This window comes from Acomys minous, assembly GCF_964271855.1.
Source record: "Acomys minous genome assembly, chromosome: 14".
NCBI lineage: Eukaryota > Metazoa > Chordata > Mammalia > Rodentia > Muridae > Acomys > Acomys minous.
In genome coordinates, this window is record NC_140496.1 from 112,742,360 (window position 1) to 112,761,240 (window position 18,881).

The 18,881-nt window shown below is 38.8% G+C and overlaps 1 protein-coding gene across 1 annotated transcript; it reads left to right on the plus strand.

The window, feature by feature from the left end:
- The first annotated feature begins 17,323 nt into the window (after positions 1–17,323).
- LOC311582694 (jupiter microtubule associated homolog 1-like) lies at positions 17,324–17,998 on the plus strand. The gene has a single exon (XM_084755937.1). The coding sequence runs from the start codon at positions 17,429–17,431 to the stop codon at positions 17,882–17,884; it is 456 nt and encodes a 151-aa protein (XP_084612063.1). The 5' UTR covers positions 17,324–17,428; the 3' UTR covers positions 17,885–17,998.
- Positions 17,999–18,881: the final 883 nt, after the last annotated feature.

Genomic DNA, 18,881 nt, shown 5'->3' on the forward strand with positions numbered 1-18,881 from the left:
ACGTAATTAATTTTCAGCTGGAGTCACCTCCATGCTCTCCCGGAGCCTAATCTGTTGCAGGTCTCCAGCTTGTCTCCGAGATGCCCCTACCCTTGTTTCCCTTCTCTCTCCCAGCTCCTAGCCTCCCACTCCTTTTCTCCCCTCATCTCATCCTCACCTTCCTTCCTCTCCCACCCAGTTCCCTCTCTTCGTCCACTTTCAAAGTCTGTTCTATTTCCTTTTCTGAGAGGAATTCAAGCATCCTCCCTTCGGCCCACCTTGTTATTTAGCTTCTTTGGGTCTGTGGATTGTAGTATAGTTATCCTGAACTGTATGGCCAATTTCCACTTATAAGTAAGTAGCTACCATGTATGTCTTTCTGGATGTATATAGGAAATTACAACAAGCTAGGCAAAAGAAATCTAAGGCTAACAGCCTGCTTTTGGTGAAAACAGAGCCAAAAACAGAGCTTGCAAATCTCATAGCTCCATTCTCCAAAATTTGGATGGTTCTGGTTCATTGTGACAATAATAACTTCACTGGATGCTGAAGACAGACTAACTGGTTTTAAGCATAGCTTACTTATTAAGAATGTATGATCTTGAAGTCGTTGATGGTCCTCATTCCTCATGTTTTTCCATCTGTAACATGAGTGCTACAACACAAAGCACTTAGATATATATCCTTCCCCCTCTTTTCTCTCTCTGTACCTATCTCTTTCTTTCTTCTTTAAGAAGCAAGAGTAAACACTAAAAATGTTTAAGTACTAATCACATATTATTAAATAGTACTTGTTAATTATACTGTATTGGTAGTGTCATGGTCTTATACTGAGGCCCACTCCCAAAACTTAGATGGAAGAGCAGTGTCTCCATGTGACATACACATTGAGAGGTGAAGGGCCTCCTCACATTCACTTACCATTCAGAAAACATCTATAGAGTCCTTACATGTTCTAGCTACTCTTCCGGTACGTTGGTTTATAAATTCCATAATTACCAAGAGGAAACGCTGCAGCTAGATAGAATTTTAAAGTGATATATACCACCTTAAATGGAGGATAATGCCATTTATGGGAAAAGTTATTAGTTTTTTATTTTATAAATTTATTCATTTATTCATTTATTCATTTCACATTTCAATCCCAGCCCCCTCTCTCCTCTCCTCCTGGTCACACCATCCCACCCTCTTCCTCTTTCCCTTCCCCTTTTACTCAGAAGAGGAAAGCCCCCACTACAAACCATAGCATATCAGGACTAAGCATTCCTATTCCACTGAGACCAGGCAAGACAGCCCAGCTGGAGGGAAGTGACTCAAAATCAGGCAACAGAGTCCATTTCAGATATGGCCCCTGCTCCACTTGCTAGGAGACCCACATGAAGACCAAGCTGCCCATCAGTTACATATGAGTCATGGACCTAGACCGAGTTCATGCATGCTCTTTGACTGTTGCTTCAGTCTCTGTTAGCCCCTGTGGGCCCAGGTTAGTTGACACTGTTCGTCTTCTACCTCAGATATACACATATCTGGAATTATAGGCTTATAACATCATGCCTAGATATACATTATTTCTTTTTTATAATCTTTCTAGGATATTTTTTAAATACTGGGATTAAAGGTCTGGTGGTGCACACCTTTAATCCCTGCACTTGGAGGCAAAAGCAGGCAGATTGCTGTGAGTTCAAGGCCAGCCTGGTCTACAAAGGGAGTCCAGGACAGCCCAGGCTACACAGAGAAACCCTGTCTTGAAAAACAAAAACAAAGAAATAAAAACAAAAACAAACGAACAAAAACCCCTCATATTGTTTAGAACAGTGTATGTATTGTAAAGGACCATATGCTATTGGATAATCTAAGACATATTTCAACCTCTTCCCCCAGGAAACCAAGTTTTACCTCTTTGTCAGCAAGACCATCCCCCATCAATAGGAAACCACTGTCAAAGATTTCTATATTGATATTACAAAATATGGCACAAGACACTCTCACACATTGCTGCACAAGCAATATGATAAAAAGGAATTTCAGTTATTTCCTCCAGCTTCTGAGGTTGTGTGCTTGAGTAGTAGCTGTGGGAGTGTCTGTGCAAAATAGAAATTGAGTAATACCAAACTGACTGCCCTCAGCTGGAAATTACTTTTGCACTTATTAAGGAAAATCAGTTTTCAATTATGTGCACTAATGAGGTTTAAGAACAAGATGGATAATTGAAATCCACAAAGAATTCCCAAAACTCATTTAGAAAATATTTCAAGCTTCTTAAGCTTGTGAACATGAAAGTACCAGATCTAAATAATTATTTACCTTCTTCCTAAACATGTGTCCATAAGAAACCTTTCTTCCTTCCTTCCTCTTTTCTCTCTTACTTCCTACCTCCCGCCTCCCCGTTCCATCTCGTTCTTTGTATTTTGTTATAATAAACCAGGCTGGCCCTGAACAGCCTCCAGGGTGCACAGATCACCCCTGCTGTAATTACATAGCAACTGATGATAGAACTGTGCTATTGTAAATGAGGTAATATTTTAAGTCCCTGACACAGAGTCTCAAATTTCATTATGGTTATATCTCATAAACACATTGTAAATTGAAATTTTGCAATTCACATAATGTGTCTGCCTTCTTAGCATTATCTTAGAAGCACATGATGTCATGGAGGGTCTTGTGTTAAATTCATAACCCAAGTCTGACTGGAGTAGGAGTGACTCTAGTAACTCTGACACCACCCAGCCTTGCAAGAGAAATCAAATCAATGGAAAACATCAAAAATTAAGGCATGGTTTCTACTGAATGCACATTACCTTAGTACTATGTAGTAGTAACTCAAGCCATCAAAAATTGAGGACCATTTGTACACCTTCTTTCTGGCACAGCTGTCAGTTTGGTCTCTGCACCACACTCATTTGACTTTTGTCCTATATCATCCTCCACTGTTAACTGCATTTTAAGACACTTTCACAATCATCATAGCTGAATTGTAACAATTTAAATATATATAATATAACAATATGTCTTGTATAACTATATGTATATATATTTATATGTATGTATAGTATATGTATATATATAATTTAATATGTTTATATTACATATTACAATTTATTGTATATTACATTATATATATAAATGGTATTGAGAATGTAGCTTATTGACAGAACACGTGCCTTGCATGGTAAGGCCCTGATCCAATCCTCAGTACTGCACATGTGAGCATACACATGTGTGTATGTGTACATACATACACACACATACATACACACAGAGTTTACATAATGAGCTAATCTCATAAAAGTGATGTCCTATGTTTTCTCAGAAAACTGGGATTGTAGCTTCCTCAAGACCCAGCTATTCCACTCCTTGGAATATACTCAGAAAATGCTCCACCACACAACAAGGACATATGCTCAACTATGTTCATAGCAGCCTTATTCATAATAGCCAGAACATAGAAACAGCCTAAATGTCCCTCAGTTGAAGAATGGATAAAGAAACTGTGGTACATTTACACTCTGGAATACTACTCAGCTATTAAAAACAAGGAAATCCCGAAGTTTGTGGACAAATGGATGGGACTAGAAATGCTCATAATGAATGAGTTAATCCAGAAGCAGAAAGACTCACATGGTATATACTCACTTAAATTGGGCACTAGCCCAAAAGGCATGTCCCATGAAAATCTTCACTTACTAGGAGATTGGGATAGATGTGAGGACATCCTACTGAGACACTAGGTAAGAGAAATACAGGGGATGAGGAAATAGAAGTACCCAGAGGGTCCTAGAAACCTACAAGAAAAATGTCGTGATGGGTGGATCAGGACCCAGGGGGGTCTGCTCAAGCTATTGCACTAACCAAGGATGATACAAGTAGTAAACATCGAATCCCTACTCTGATCTACCCAATGGACAGGACATTTTCCATAGTTATGTGGAGAGTGGGGACTGAGTCTTTCATGAACTGTGGTGCTCCATATTTGACCACCTCCCCTTAGTGGGGAAGCCCGATGGGACTCAAAGAAAGAATAAGCAGGCAACCAAGATGAGACTTGATAGCCTATGACCATATGGTGGGGGAGGAGGTTCCCCTCGGTCTTAGACCTAGGGGAGGGGAATAGGGTGAAAGCAGGAGGGAGGGAGGAGTGGGAGGATACAAGTGGTGGGATAACCATTGAGTTATAATCGGAATAAATTAATAAAATTAAATTGTTTTTAAAAAGGGGCGCCTAGTTTGCTTTCTATAGCTGTGATAAGTACCGTGATCTAAAACAACTTGGGGAGGAAAGAGTTTATTGCCTTTTATAGTGTACAGTACATCCTGAATGGAAGTCAGGGCAAGAACAGAAAAAGAGGCCATGGAGGGGATGTTGCTTACTGGTTTGATTTTCATAACTCATGCAACTTACTTTTTTATATAACTCAAGATTACCTGCCTACGGGTAGTACCACCCACAAAGGGCTGGTCTTTGCCGTATCAGTCATTAATCAAGAAAAGTCCCCATAGACTTGCCTACAGGCAATCTGATATAGGCAATGCTTCAGTTAAATTTCCTTCTTCCTGGATGACCCAAATTGACAAAATCTTAACCAGAACAGGTGATTTTTTTTTTAGCTCTCATAGTTGTATCTTTTTGGTGTGTGAGGCTATATAGCTTGCACAGTGACACAGATCTAAGAACGCACTTAATTTCAGACTTTCACACATCTAAAGATGAGGAATTTAAATGGCCAGTAGTGGTTTTGTTTTCTATTAGTTTGAAAAGGTAACTGATTTCTAGTTTTATTACTTGGGAAAGGCAACAAAAACAGATAAGTAAAATAGTGCCTGTTAGAGAATATCTTCCAAAAGACATATTACTGACCTCAAATGGAGGCTTGTTAGACTTAAGCCTCTATTAAAGTCTAATATGTTTCTATAAGAAGGGTAAACACTAAATATATTTTTGGTGGTGAGCTTAGCCTTTAATGGCTGAGCTTCTCTCCAGACCTTTTTGTTGTTGTTGTTGTTGTTGTTGTTTTGTTTTGTTTTTATTTTGTTTTTGTTTTTCAAGACAGGGTTTCTCTGTGTAGCTTTTATTGTCCTGGACTCACTTTGTAGACCAGGCTGGCCTTAAACTCACAGCTATCCACCTGCCTCTGCCTCCCAAGTGCTGGGATTAAAGGCATGCACCACCACAGCCCAGCCCATAAACACTAAATAAAAGGTCATACAGAGAATGCTGGAAATCTATCTTCTCAAACTCTGCCTAAAACAAGAATAAGATTCAAGACATGAAGAATTCTGACTGATCTCTAATCTGCATAAAGAATCATTGCTGTGACTCAAAAGAGCACCAGGGGTGATGCTCACACAGACTCTTCACTCAAGAAAGGACTTCCAGAATCTGAAAGAAATAATTTTCAAAAAATCAAAAATTGGACATCTGGTCAGGGCAGCCAGGAGCACTAGGTAGAGGCCCTGAGCAGAGACCCAAGCCAGGGATGTGCACTAGCACTCCCACTTTCCCAGCACAGCTAGACCAAGATGAGGGTATAGACGAAGCTACCCTAGGCATATGCCAAATTGAGAAAACCCTCTTTGGGGAGATGCAGATTCTGGTTGCCTATATATAGGACTACTCAAATTTAAAAGTAGTTGGGTAGTTGTGGTTATGTACTAAAAAGAGAAACTGAGACAATGGAAACTAAGGATGGTGGAGTACACAAAGACCTCTCCAAAATTACAAAAGTGTTATTGTATCTAAGAGAAACAAGATCAGAAGAATGCTACAATTTGAGAGACTACCTGGGAGACACTGTCCCACCCTACTTCACTGAGCAGGGATAGCAGATGAGCAAGGTGGAGAAACTGACCCTTCAGGTACACCTGGTGACCTGTGAGACGAATGAATGAGTGGGATCCTGGGCAATTATACAGTTAGTTATTTGAACAACAGCATCCTCACACCTGTCTCCTGAGTGAGTGGCCTCAGATGAAGAAAAGAGTGACCACGATAAGAGAAGACAACAGAAATCTGTAGGAGGAGCAGATTTCACTGCAAGAGTCCTGTGAGGAGAGGAAGAGGCTCTGTGAGGAAACATTTGAGAAGATTCATGACCTCTGGACAAAGCAGCAGCAGAGAAAAGAATGCATGAGAAAAGAGCTTGACACAGAAAGGACCTTGACACCCACCAGCAAGTGGTCCCAGTGTGGGGCACAACAACATGGATAATGATATTTTGTTGACCAAGAATTACTCTGTCATTTTATTATCGAAGGCAAGCTTACTGCTTCCTCAGCTCTCCAGATATGGTGAGAAATCTGACATGTCATACTGCTATTCAGACAGACCACACCCAAATCCTAAAGCTGTCTCCATGTCATGCATAAGTGTTGCTGATTATAATGCACTTCCGCAAGAGAATATGGCTTAATTTAATTTTTCTTGTTTTTATTTTAGTATTTTTTGTTTGTTTTTATATGGAATTTGGTTCTCTATGTATTAGGTTAAGGTTCTGTTATTTTTTTTCTTAGTTCTTTTATACTTGTGACAATTTTAACAGTTTTCTAAGGCTATGCACTATATATACTGACTGCCATTTTAAAGCTTTTACTGGTTAAATGAACATATTTTTATGAAAAAAACAATTTCTAAATAAAAAATTGTTTATTTTTTGTAAGGCTGAGTTCTTCAGTATAGACTTGACTGACACTGAATTTATTATAACCTTTCTGCCTTAGCCTCCCAAGTGCTAGGATTACAAGAATGTGCCACTGTACCTTGCAATAGAAATTAAGTTTCTTGGAGGTTGGTTTATCTGTTTTATTCTTACTCCAAACCCCTTTGCCTGGCCTGATTGGAGTGCCAGACTTGTGAGTGAAGCTATCTTCCTTCCTTTACACAGGTACCTCCAGCTAACAAAGCCGGTATTGTTTTAAGCCAAAAAAGTTTGGGTTAGTTTCTCATGAAGCAACAGGGAACCAGAAATAGTATAGTTTCCCTAGTGGAATCTCAGCCACACTCCCTCCAAGTTGATGCCCTTTGCTCTCTCTCTTGAGCAACACTCTTCTCTTTTCATCTTCACCAGCCATCATTCCACTGTCTGCTCCATTATCAGATTTTTAAGAAAGTTCACAGGGTATTGAAATAATGAATTTGGCCTTCATACAATGTCCTCAAAGGAAATTGCCAAGTGTGACTACTACATGAAAAAATATTTAAAACTGTGAAGTCTTGAGGCTATAGCTCATTGAAAATGCATCTATATGAAGTCTTGGATTAAACCCCTATATCATGACAAGTAAACAGAAACATCTCTCAGTTGTTTATCAATACAAAAAGGGAAATTTGGACCCTACCTGTAGACCAATTACTAAAAATCCACTGCTCCAGTGGCTTGCTTGCATTAGTGGTTCTCAACCTGTGGGTTGTGACTCCTTTGGTGTTGCATACCATGTATTCTGCATATCATATATTTACATTACAATTCATAACAGTAGCAAATTTACAGTTATAAAGTAGCAACAAAATAATTTTATGGTTGGGAGTCACTATAACATAAGGCACTGTATTAAAGGATTGCACCAAGAAGGTTGAGAACATTAATTAGTTACCAGTGTACAACAATGAGAGATTCACATACACAGGTAAAACAACTATTTCCCTGACAGAAAGTGATAAGTACCATGTATACACTCACTAACAGGCCTTTAAAATGCATGCCTATATACACACACATACATATTTTATGTAAATTGTGTTTGCAAGCATGAGTTTGTGGGCACCACATATATGCAGAGACAGAAGAGAGCATCAGATCACCTAGAACAGAAGTTACAAGCAATTTCCAGCCGTCATGTGCTAGGAGCTGAATTCCATCCTCTGCAAGAACAGTAAATGCTTTAGTTTTTGTAATTGTCGAGCCTTCTCTACAGTTGCAAATATGCCTATTTTGTCACATTTCTTTTTTGGAAGACATAATATTGCACAGTATCCTAGGGTGAACTCAAACTTGGCATCTTCTTGCTGGGACTAGACCCCTTTACCACCAGCCCTGGTCCCTAACTTTGATATATTGTACAACCAATACTTTACTATCAGAAAAACAAAAAACTAACCCTCTTTTAACCAAATGCAGCAATTTATGTTTCATGGTCCATTCCCAGATATATTAAGTATAAGCCCTTATTTTAATTTTATTTATGTATTCGTTTTTCATTTGTTAATGACTTTGTGATCAGTCCCCAAGCCATGTGCATTTTAAGCAAATGATCTATCACTGAGCCACATTCCCAGTCTAGACTATTCATTTTATCTGAATAATTATCCAATTCATCTTTCATAAGCACAGGAACCAGTTTCATAAAAAAGAAAAGTAGAAATGAGAGTGATCTTCCTCTCAATGGAAACTTGTAGGAAATGCTACATGTGAAGAAATGGATGAAGTCCTAAGTGACTGTATGTTGTTTGACACGACACAGCAAGGACCTCAGTACTTGAGACCAATGACACAGCAAAGCCTTCTTTTATTCCAAACAGGAATATGTATTAGTATGTGCAAAAACTAGCAACTACAGCTTGCTTCTCAAGTACTAAAATCTGAGAATTTGCCCCTACAGAGACGTCCTGTGTCTGTGATTAGCCAAACCTGACTCTTTGTTCAACTGTATACAATAAATCGGCCTCCTCAATGTAGATAAATAAAATAAACTTGCTTGTTTCTGGGTTGTGCAGTTGGTATCTTTCATCAGAACAAGCATAATCCACCCCATCCCATCTTTTCTGTACATGTGTCCGTCATTTCTTCATTGCTTCATCACCCCAGATAGGTTAATCCCTAAAGGCATTTAGAGGACTGTATATAGCTTATTCATCCTTTTTTATTTATTCAGTTGATAAACATTATTACTAATATTTAGGTATTTTCCATTTTCAAACAACAATGTAATTACTTTCAAAGGCGTTCTGCCCAATCAAACACATATATGAGACCAGACCTGCCTTTCCTTATTCACTACAGTTTTTCTGTCATCTAGCACAATGGCCAGCACATTATGCCTTAAGAGATGTTACACAAATATTTGATAAATTGAAGTAGGAGAACTGCAAATTTAGACCAAACATTCCAAACTAGAGATAGAAAGTAAGAAGAAAAATGTTGCTGAATTTAACCATGGGTGAGGCTGTACATGTTAACAGGAAAGTAAGTATGCTGTAATATCCTGTATAATAAATGTGGTCTATTTGATTACTGCTGTTAGTCAGAATTTGGGTCTTTTAGAATAAAAATGATGAAACCGTCTCTAGAGACATTGCTTATTCAGTTCATTTAATATTTATATCCAGCTTTTTAACTCAGCCTCCTCCAGGAAACCAACTGATCATTGGAATATGCAGTGTGATACAGAGAATGGTAGAGTTGGGAGGAAGAGCACCTCCATTCTCTCAGCCCCAGTTAAACCAGATTGGTTAAATTAGTCAATCTTCTAAAGGGTGAAGGAGGAGTATTCCATAATATTCATAAGGGAAACAATATCCTTTCAGTCTCTTTCTCTCATATAGGAATTTTAATCCAGCTATTCTTGGAAAAATCTAGGTCTGTGTGATCCAGCTGGAATACAAACATACCCTTAATATACACCTTTAATCCCTCTGATTGGAATACACACTCTTAGTCCCACTGGCTGGAATTTAGTACACACCATTAATCCCAAACAATGATGTATAACTGAGGGACAGACAGTGACAAATCTGAGAAGTAGTTGACAGAATGAGCCAGAGATAAGATATGCCCAACTCTCAGGAAAACAGACATGAAAGAAAAGCTACTGAAGATCAGTGCAGAAACAGTTCCAGAAGACAATACAAGAGAGTTTGTGGAGACAGTACAGTGAAGGTGGGGAGTATAATACAGTTTGGAGCAGATTGGTATAATTCAGTTAAGTCCAGTTCATGCAGTTCAGTTCCTGGAGTTCAAGGGCAGTTTTTCCAAGCAGAGCAATCCAGTGAGAACTGGAGAGAAGCCAGGTTGAATCAGTCATCTTGGAGAGGAGTTTTGAGCCAGAACAACTGAGTTGAACTGGCCAGCCAGAGTTCAGAAAGAACTAGAAAGGGTGAGCTTATTCAGCAGTAAGTCTAGGGCTGAAAACTTTCTAGGCCTAGGTTAATAGATGGAAGCCTTCAAGGTCTGGTCTTACAGAAGATTAGCTTCTTTGGAGGCAAGAAGCTTCCAGGAATAGATAGAACAAAGTCAGCCCAAGCTATGTATTCGTAAAGCTTGGGTATGGCTGATAGCGTATCCTTTCTTCTGGGGAAATAAAAGGGACCTTTACATTCTCTATAAGACTTTAGGAGAACATTAAAAAGGGAGTTGGGTATTAGAGAGGATTAAAAATCCTTAGGGTCAAAACAGATCCCCAAATTTAGTGGTCTAAGTAGGATGAAATTGTAAAATGCTCTCTTCTAGCATTCTGGGTAGGCAGACTGGGTTAATAGCTCTACTTAACAAAAGCACAGAGCGACTCCTTCTACCCTGTCCCTTCATTGAACCCTAACAAGGCAGTACATTGTAAATGTTAACATTCCTTCAGCGTACCAGTGGATTGTGCTACACTGAAGCTTCTGACTGAGCAGGTCTGGAATGGACCCAGACTTACAGGTGCTGCCATTCTCTGGGCCACACTCTGAATAGGAAGCCCAGGGACAGTGACAACTGCAGGGCCAAAGTTGAGATGACTGGAAAATCTACATTTTGGTTTTCTGCAAAAGAAATAAGTACATGTAAGAATTTTCTTTAAGCAAATAATATAGAAACAATGTATGTTGCTGCTTACATAAAGTCGTCAAAGATTTAGTAACACTGCCACACTGGCTTCAAAGGTAAGGAATATGCTCAGTCTCCAGTGGAGCAGCACATAAAAGGGAAAACCAGTGGCTTCAAAGGTAAGGAATATGCTCAGTCTCTAGTGGAGTAGCACATAGAAGGGAAAACCAGTGTCACCCTAGAAAATAAGAACTTAGGAAACAGTTAGCAGTCTATGCCACAAACAAAAATAGCAATAGCTTATAACTAAATGACAGAAGCATAACAAATATAAATAGACACTGCTCTAAAACCAGTGAAAACAGACTTAGCAAAAAGAAATTAGGTCTAAAGTCTGATGGCCTTCCCACAGTCAATTCTTTGGACATTTTGGTAATGAACATAGCCTTTAATGGCTGAACCACCTCTTCAGTCCCCACTATCAATTCTCAAAACTGGGCCTTCTGAGCCTGCGTTGTCCTTTGCAGCTTCCTTTTAGATTCTAAAATTTAGAAGCTGCTAAAGATGATAGATCAGAGGGGATGACTCTGAAACTACAGAGACAGTAAGTAGACTCTGGCTTCTGCCTATCATTTGAGAAAGTAGAAACAAAATTCAGCTGCAGAACTTTTGTTGAAGACAGTTATGCAAAATATTAAGATAATTTAAACATTAATTTGGAGCTTTGAATTCTATCGCTGTGGTCAACAATCATCTGGGATACATTTAAAAATGTGTTCATTTCTAACTAGATGAAGCCCTTGAATATGGCCATTTTAACTCAATATTCAATTTCAACTATGGAAACTTGTGTGACCTCTGCTGGTGTTAATACACTAGTTTTATCATCTTGGGATACTATGCAAAGATCTATACATAGTCTTTTTGTACGTAGTGGGTGTACTAGTGCCTGTACACTTAATAGCTAGGTTAAATAAATGATCAGCTGTAAACCTGGATAAATATCTTTAAGTCTTTAGACTTAAAAGACTTACTGCCAATCTTTCCTTTATCTCACTGCCCCATCCAAATCTTAAGTAAATGTAGGTATATTAATATTACATTAATAAAACATTTTGTTTTTCTTTTGTCTTATTTAGTTTATTTATTCCTTGAGGGAAGAAGATTGTTCTGGAGAGGACTCTAAAGAGAATGAGGTTAATTCAGAACCACATAGCCCAGAGAAAACAAAAATTATTATGAAAAAGAGGAAAGTAAGTCATAACTTTGAAAACAAAAACAAATTCTGCCTCAAAAACATACTCAGATGGGATCTCGAATGTGGTTCTTAAATTCAGGTGTGCAAGAAGAGGAATGAATAGCATACAGTCAAGGTAAGGCATTTATAATAGGACTGGAATTCCTTATTTTCTGTGGAGTCACTGAATGTGTGTCATGGCTTACTTCAGTATGGTAAAAAAATAATCCTTAACCAAAGAGAAAGGAACCCAACAGGAAAAACTTACTGTTTCACAGAACAACAAAACATGTTTAAACATGTTCTACAGAAGCCAGGTGCAGTGGTGCAAACCTGTAATCCCAGTACTCGGGAGGCAGAGGCAGGTGGATCTCTGTGAGTTTGAGCCCAGCTTGGTCTACAAAGTGAATCCTGGACATCAGGGACTACAAGAAAAACCCTGTTTCAAAAAAACCAAAAAAATGACAAAACAAAACAAAATTTTTTTAAAAAGAAGAAAGAAAGAAAAGAATAGAATGTTCTACTGACTCCTCACTGCCCAAAAGAAGATGATGGTAAGATACTATATAGCCAGCACTTAGAAGCTTTTCCATAAACTGATACCCAAAGAAATGGAAGCCTAGGAAGGCTTTGTGGAATAAATGGATGCTTGGGGTTTTGTTTCAAATGCCAACAACCTGAAAGTCTAATTTTTCCTCTTTTATGTAATTCAAAAGCCAGATCTATTAGGAAATCCATTTTTCAGTATTTTTTACAAGCTAAGTACATTACTATGTATTCATCTTACACATTCTAGACCCAGCATGTCCTTTTCAAGAAAAATCAGAACCAACACTGGGCGTATAAGAAACAGAAAAGACAATCAACCAAAACAGATGTAGAATACAGATACTAAGAAAGGATTAGGATTTAATGTGCCAAAGATTGTATAGCTAGCTATTCACCTAATTTTCTTGTATTCTTCTTGAAATACATTACAGCGCCCTTTGAAGTGAAATGTGCTTGTGTATATAGTAGCTAACAGAATATGAAGCAAAGTGATCCATGCCAATTGCAAAACTACCCAGTGATTTCTCATTTCTCTAAGATATGATCTCTCTTTTCCTTATAGTTCTCCTGGTTGAATGACCATAACTATGGGAACCTGGGAATACACAAGCTAAAAAATGAGAAAGTCATAAGATATAAAAAGCTTTTACACCTACATCTTTTGGAACAGTCCCCTGCCAATTAGAAATATATCTGGATTACTGAAAAACAAACATCTTTTTATTAAGTCATAGCTATTTTATCTAGTTCCTACAACAGTATCCTTACACTGCTTCATATAAACATGAAGAAAATTTTATGAAAATCAAGGCCAAATGGGCCCTAGAAATCATCAAATCTCTATCACTATTCAGAAAGGTAGTTCAGAAAAATTAAATGATTTTTCAAGGTAGAGATGGTTCTAGAAGTAGAAGCCATGATACATTCCTTTGTTAGGATTAACTGAAACTGTACTAAGCCTAAAAATGCAGCTTCAAATTAATATAACTGAAGAGTTCATAATAGAGTTACATCCTAAGACTAACATAGCATCACTAGGAATTGGCTCTGGTCCTTCTTTTTGCTATTCCTCCCTCATGCCAACTCTGCTCTTAAGCAAGCTTTTCACTTCTGGTGGCATAATGTTCTTTAGCGTCTCTAAGACAACCCTAACAAGAGAGTTTCTCTTTACCTACACTTAAAACAGAAATCCTAGAATGACTCTTTCAGATCACTCCCTAATCAGTTATCATCTCTGAACTAATCACTAGACTAGCCAGATGTCAACAGTTTCAGGTGCATAAGATCCAAGAGATCTAGATGCCAGCATTCTTTTTTTTTTTAATTTTATTAATTTATTCATATTACATCTCAACTGTTATCCCCTCCCTTGTATCCTCCCATTCCTCCCTCCCTCCCATTTTCCCCTTACTCCCCTCCCCTATGGCTGTGACTGAGGCAGACTTTCTCCCCCTGTATATGCTCATAGGGTATCAAGTCTCTTCTTGGTAGCCTGCTATCCTTCCTCTGAGTGCCACCAGGTCTCCCCATTCAGGGGACTTGGTCAAATATGAGCCACCAGAGTACGTGTGAAAGTCATATTCCACTCTCCACTCAACTGTGGAGAATGTCCTGTCCATTGGCTAGATCTGGGTAGGGGTTTGTGCCCCAGCCCCATTGTCCTTAGAGTACTGACCAAGAGTTCATCCATTGTTCATCTACAATGTATCTGACTCTGTACAAGGCACAGTGTAGCTAAAAGTAAGATAAAAACATAAGAACACTCAATCCCGTGAGTTTGTTAGAACATGTACACAAATAATTGCCTTATAACCCCACAATCACAAGAGCAAGCCCTCAATTTAACTAGAACATGTCTATGGTTTATGTTTGGTATTTCCTACCATGTAAACATTTGCATAGAAAAAAAAAGCAGTTTCCCTTAAAAGAGTGACAGAGTATATATGGTTGAAACAAGGAATTCGAGAAAAACATCAGAGGTGGAAAATATAGAGTAGATTTGTGTTTCCCTTTGATTCTAAAGTACAATTTATAGAGATAAACAAAAACTCATCTTACCAAAAGAAGTTTAAGTAAAATAGAAATGTATTTATGCCTTATAAAACACTCTAAAATGTGGGGTAATAAGGCATCTTCATAGCATAAAGGCCCAGCGTCTTTCCACCTCTGCCATTGTGAGTGGCTTGGTTCACCTCTGTGTGGTGGAAGGAGGCTAGCTAATGTAGGTCCCCAGCCAGCATTTCAAAGCAAAACTGGAGAAAGTCTCAAGAGAAAGGCATGGTTATTGCTTCTAACTGTATAACTCAAAAGTTATATACATTACTGTGAGGTTTACTCTTTAAATCCAGGACAAGAGGGTCACAGGAATCTAGCAAAAGAAAACATGAGGAGCTACAGACAAATGGAACATACTTTATTCACTCCAGGTGAAGATACACACCCCTGGACTGAAGAGTTTATTTATACAAAATCACACAAAAATAGCATTTAGCTAGAAATGGTTATGTAATAAATTACATCATTCATGCGTCCCTAGATATCTGGTATTTCCATCTTTAGGTGATTTATTTCAGATGTCCACACTAGCACCGATGCCTTCACAGCCAGACATCTAATCCCTTCAATCACTTCTGCCTACCACCTACTGATGACACAGGATGTTAGGACCATCTTTTGTAATTAGAAGTTCTAGTACAGGATAAAAAGAAGACATCAGGACACTGCTAACACCAGACTCATCCAATAGAAATAATAATTTAATTGAACAAGGAATGTTTAGAAAGAATCTATAGGCATTCATTGTAAATTATCATCACAAAGTGCTGAGGCTCAGAAAGTTGCATGGTTTATCTAAGGCTGCACAAGTAATCAAAAGAGTTATGGTACAACTGTGCCAATCAACTTCATAGAGGGCTGTTTGTCTCATTTCATGCTGTTCAACGGGTTGTGGGTTGTTTGTATAAATTTATGATGAGAGAGAGAGAGAGAGAGAGAGAGAGAGAACTACACATGGAGTATTTATACAATAAATATCAAAAGATAAAAATATTGATTTTCTATTGTCTACACAGTTTAAATTATTTTGATATATTACTCAATGCAACGTAGTATAGTCATAAAATTCAAGCACCATTGTTCTGATTTCAATGAGAAGTGTTACATGTAGGCTCATGGATTTGAACTGTTAGGCCCCAGTCGTTGGCACTATTTGGGAAGGTTGTACAATCTTTAAGAGCTGGAGGCTGTTTGTAAAAAGTATGTCACTGCTCTTGACTGTAGGTGTGTTGTGCCTATATTTCTATAGCTGATGAAAGACTATGGGGTGCATCAAAATTGATAAAGATCTGATTCAAATAAAGGAAGCTACCTAAGCGACAATTGCAGAAAGATAGAAGAGGCAGTTTTACTGGGACAGTAATAGAGAGACAGATTACAGAGAGAGAACTCAGACTAAAGCATATACTATTCCTTTCCATTCAGCCCTTCCACAGTATTCCTGCATGTCCATATGTTGTTTAGAGTTATGGGGGCACAAAAATTCTTGGTTAGATAATTGATTACAAAGTGTTTGAAATAAATACAACAATTTGTAAAGTTGTGTGTTTGTTTTTCTTTTGATGCTTTAAAATCCTTAGCAGTTATATAAGAAATCTAAGATTCCTTAACATTTTAAACCAGACAGTAGACACCTCCCCAACTCCTGGACTCTTATTATTTTCCTTCCATTTACACAGCAGGAAGAAGAGACACCATAAAGAAATAAGTAAGTTCAGATATTTCTTTATCATTTGTATATATTATGAAAACCAAAGGGAAAAAACTTGGAAATGCTAGCAATCTTTATTATGCTTAAAATAAAAAACTTTGTTTGTTTTGTTTTTTGTCTTTTCTTTCTTTTTTTCCTTCTCCTTCTCCTCCTCCTCCTCCTCCTCCTCCTCCTTCTTCTTCTTCTTCTTCTTTTTCCGAGTGTAGCCTTGGCTGTCTTAGACACGATTTGTAGACCAGGCTGGCCTTGAACTTACAGTGATCTGCCTTCCTCTGCCCCCCAAGTGTTAGGGTGCTGAAATTAAAGGCCTATGCCACCACCACATTGGTAATTGTTATAGCTCTTGGAGTTCACAGCTGGGTAAATGAGTTGATGATCCCCACACCCCTTACCTTATTTTTTGAGATAGGCTTTCTCACTGAACTTGGAACTTGGAATTCACCAACTGGCTAGACTAGCTGGCCAGCAAACCCCAGAATCTTCTTATCTCAGCCCCTCCTGTACTAGGTAGGGTTCCATACTGAAGTCTACAAGCTTGTGAGACAAATACTTTTCTCAGTAAGGCATCTCCTAGTCCAAAGAATTAAAAATTTACATTTGTTACAAATGTTTAAATATATTTATTTATTGCATGTTTGTATGTGTGTGGGCTTGTACTTGCCACAGAAGTTTGTGTGGAAATTAGAGGGCAACTTGTGGGAGTCTGTTCTCTCTTTCCACCATGTGGCTCTGAGCCATCATACCACCCCTAACTAAAAGAAAATTTTATTTTATTTTATTTATGTTAAAGGAGGCTGTGTGTATGTCACAATGTGTGTGTGGCAGTCAGAGGACAACTTATGGGAACTGGTTCTCTCTTTTTACTATGTGGTATTGAATTCAGCACTAGGCTTAGTGGGTGAATACATTTGAAACTGAACAATCTTGAAGAAGTCTCCCACATGTGTTATTTTTGTTTGTTTGTTTGTTTTGAGACAGGGTCTTTCTATATAGGCTTGGCTGGCCTGGAAGTCACTATGTAGACAAGGCTGGCTTCTTATAAGAGATCTAGGGCAGAGGCTCGTGGAGAGTGGCTGGTCGTGTTTGTGGAACTGTCTGTGCCGGTTGATCCCGGTCCCCTCGGCGTTCTCTCCGCGCCAGGCTACCTCGCCCCTTGGCGCCATGACCACCTTCAAGGGTGTGAACCCCAACAGCAGGAACAGCTCCCGGGTTTTGCGGCCTCCAGGTGGTGGGTCCAATTTTTCATTAGGCTTTGATGAGCCAACAGAACAGCCTGTGAGGAAGAACAAGATGGCCTCTAGCATCTTTGGGACACCTGAAGAAAACCCCCCATCCTGGGCCAAGTCAGCAGGTGCCAAGGCTAGTGGTGGCAGGGAAGACTTGGATTCGCCTGGAACACAAAGAAGTAACTCCTCCCAAGCAAGCCCTGGAGACTTCCTAGACCTCAAGGGAGAAGGTGATTTGCATGAAAATGTGGACACAGACTTCCAAGCCAACCTAGGGCAGATGGAAGAGAAGCCCGTGCCCGCTGCGCCTATACCCAGCCCAGTGGCTCCAGCCCCCGCGCCATCCAAGAGAAACCCCCCTGGTGGCAAATCCAGCCTGGTCTTGGGTTAGCTTCTTCTGTTGGAACTCTGTCCTTCTGTGTGTTTTTCCATGCTTGTGAACTGCACAACGTGAGCCTGACTGTACATCTTTTGGATTTGTTTCATTAAAAGAGAAGCACTTAAAGAGAGAGAGAGAGAGAGAGAGAGAGAGAGAGAGAGAGAGAGAGATCTGCCTGCCTCTGCTTCCCAAGTGCTTAGTTTAAGGCATAATTCTTGGCTCCTCAAATATTTTTTAATACAAAGAAACTCATAATTCTCTAACATTGTATCAAGGATTAGTTATGGAAGAAAAATGCACAGGTACACACATTCATATATATGTTTGCATATGAAAGTAGAACGCCTCTAGCTGTTTTTTAACATTTGTAAAACCAATTATCAATCACAAATCATCTGCTTTGTGCTCTTAAATATTAGGATAATCAATGATGTATTGTTACATGAATAATGGAATGATGTACTGTTCAAGGCAAAAGCTTCTACAGCTATCTTACTCCCAAAGTCTTCAGGGTGGCTTGGCTTTGCCAAATGTCATGCCTCCTGTGTCGCCCTCACAGGAATTAACAGAGTTTCCAAAGCCAGTGGTAGCCCATAAAAGAAATTAGATTTACCATGAGGATGGCCTACTCAACACAACCCAAATGTGGCTGTTATACAGTACGAAAATAATAAGCATGCCACACACTCCTGTCACTTGTATTGTATCTCATCCTTTCTTCCTCAGATCATCTTTCTGCTTAAATAACTTCTTAGTAGTTTGCAGGTGTGCCAGTCAGTTACAATCTCTATAATAGCTGATAACCATCTTTAACTATAATGAGATACTTTGATGTCAATAAAATTAAAGGAAAGTGAGTTTTAGCATTAACATTGTCTAAAATTTTAAGGCTACCATAGTTAGCAACTCTACCATTTTTTCTGTTCTCCCAAATAAGAATCACATCTCTAAGATTTGAGGCAGTACTGTAGCTCAAGTGTTTAAAGGGGAATATCGGCCCATAACACTA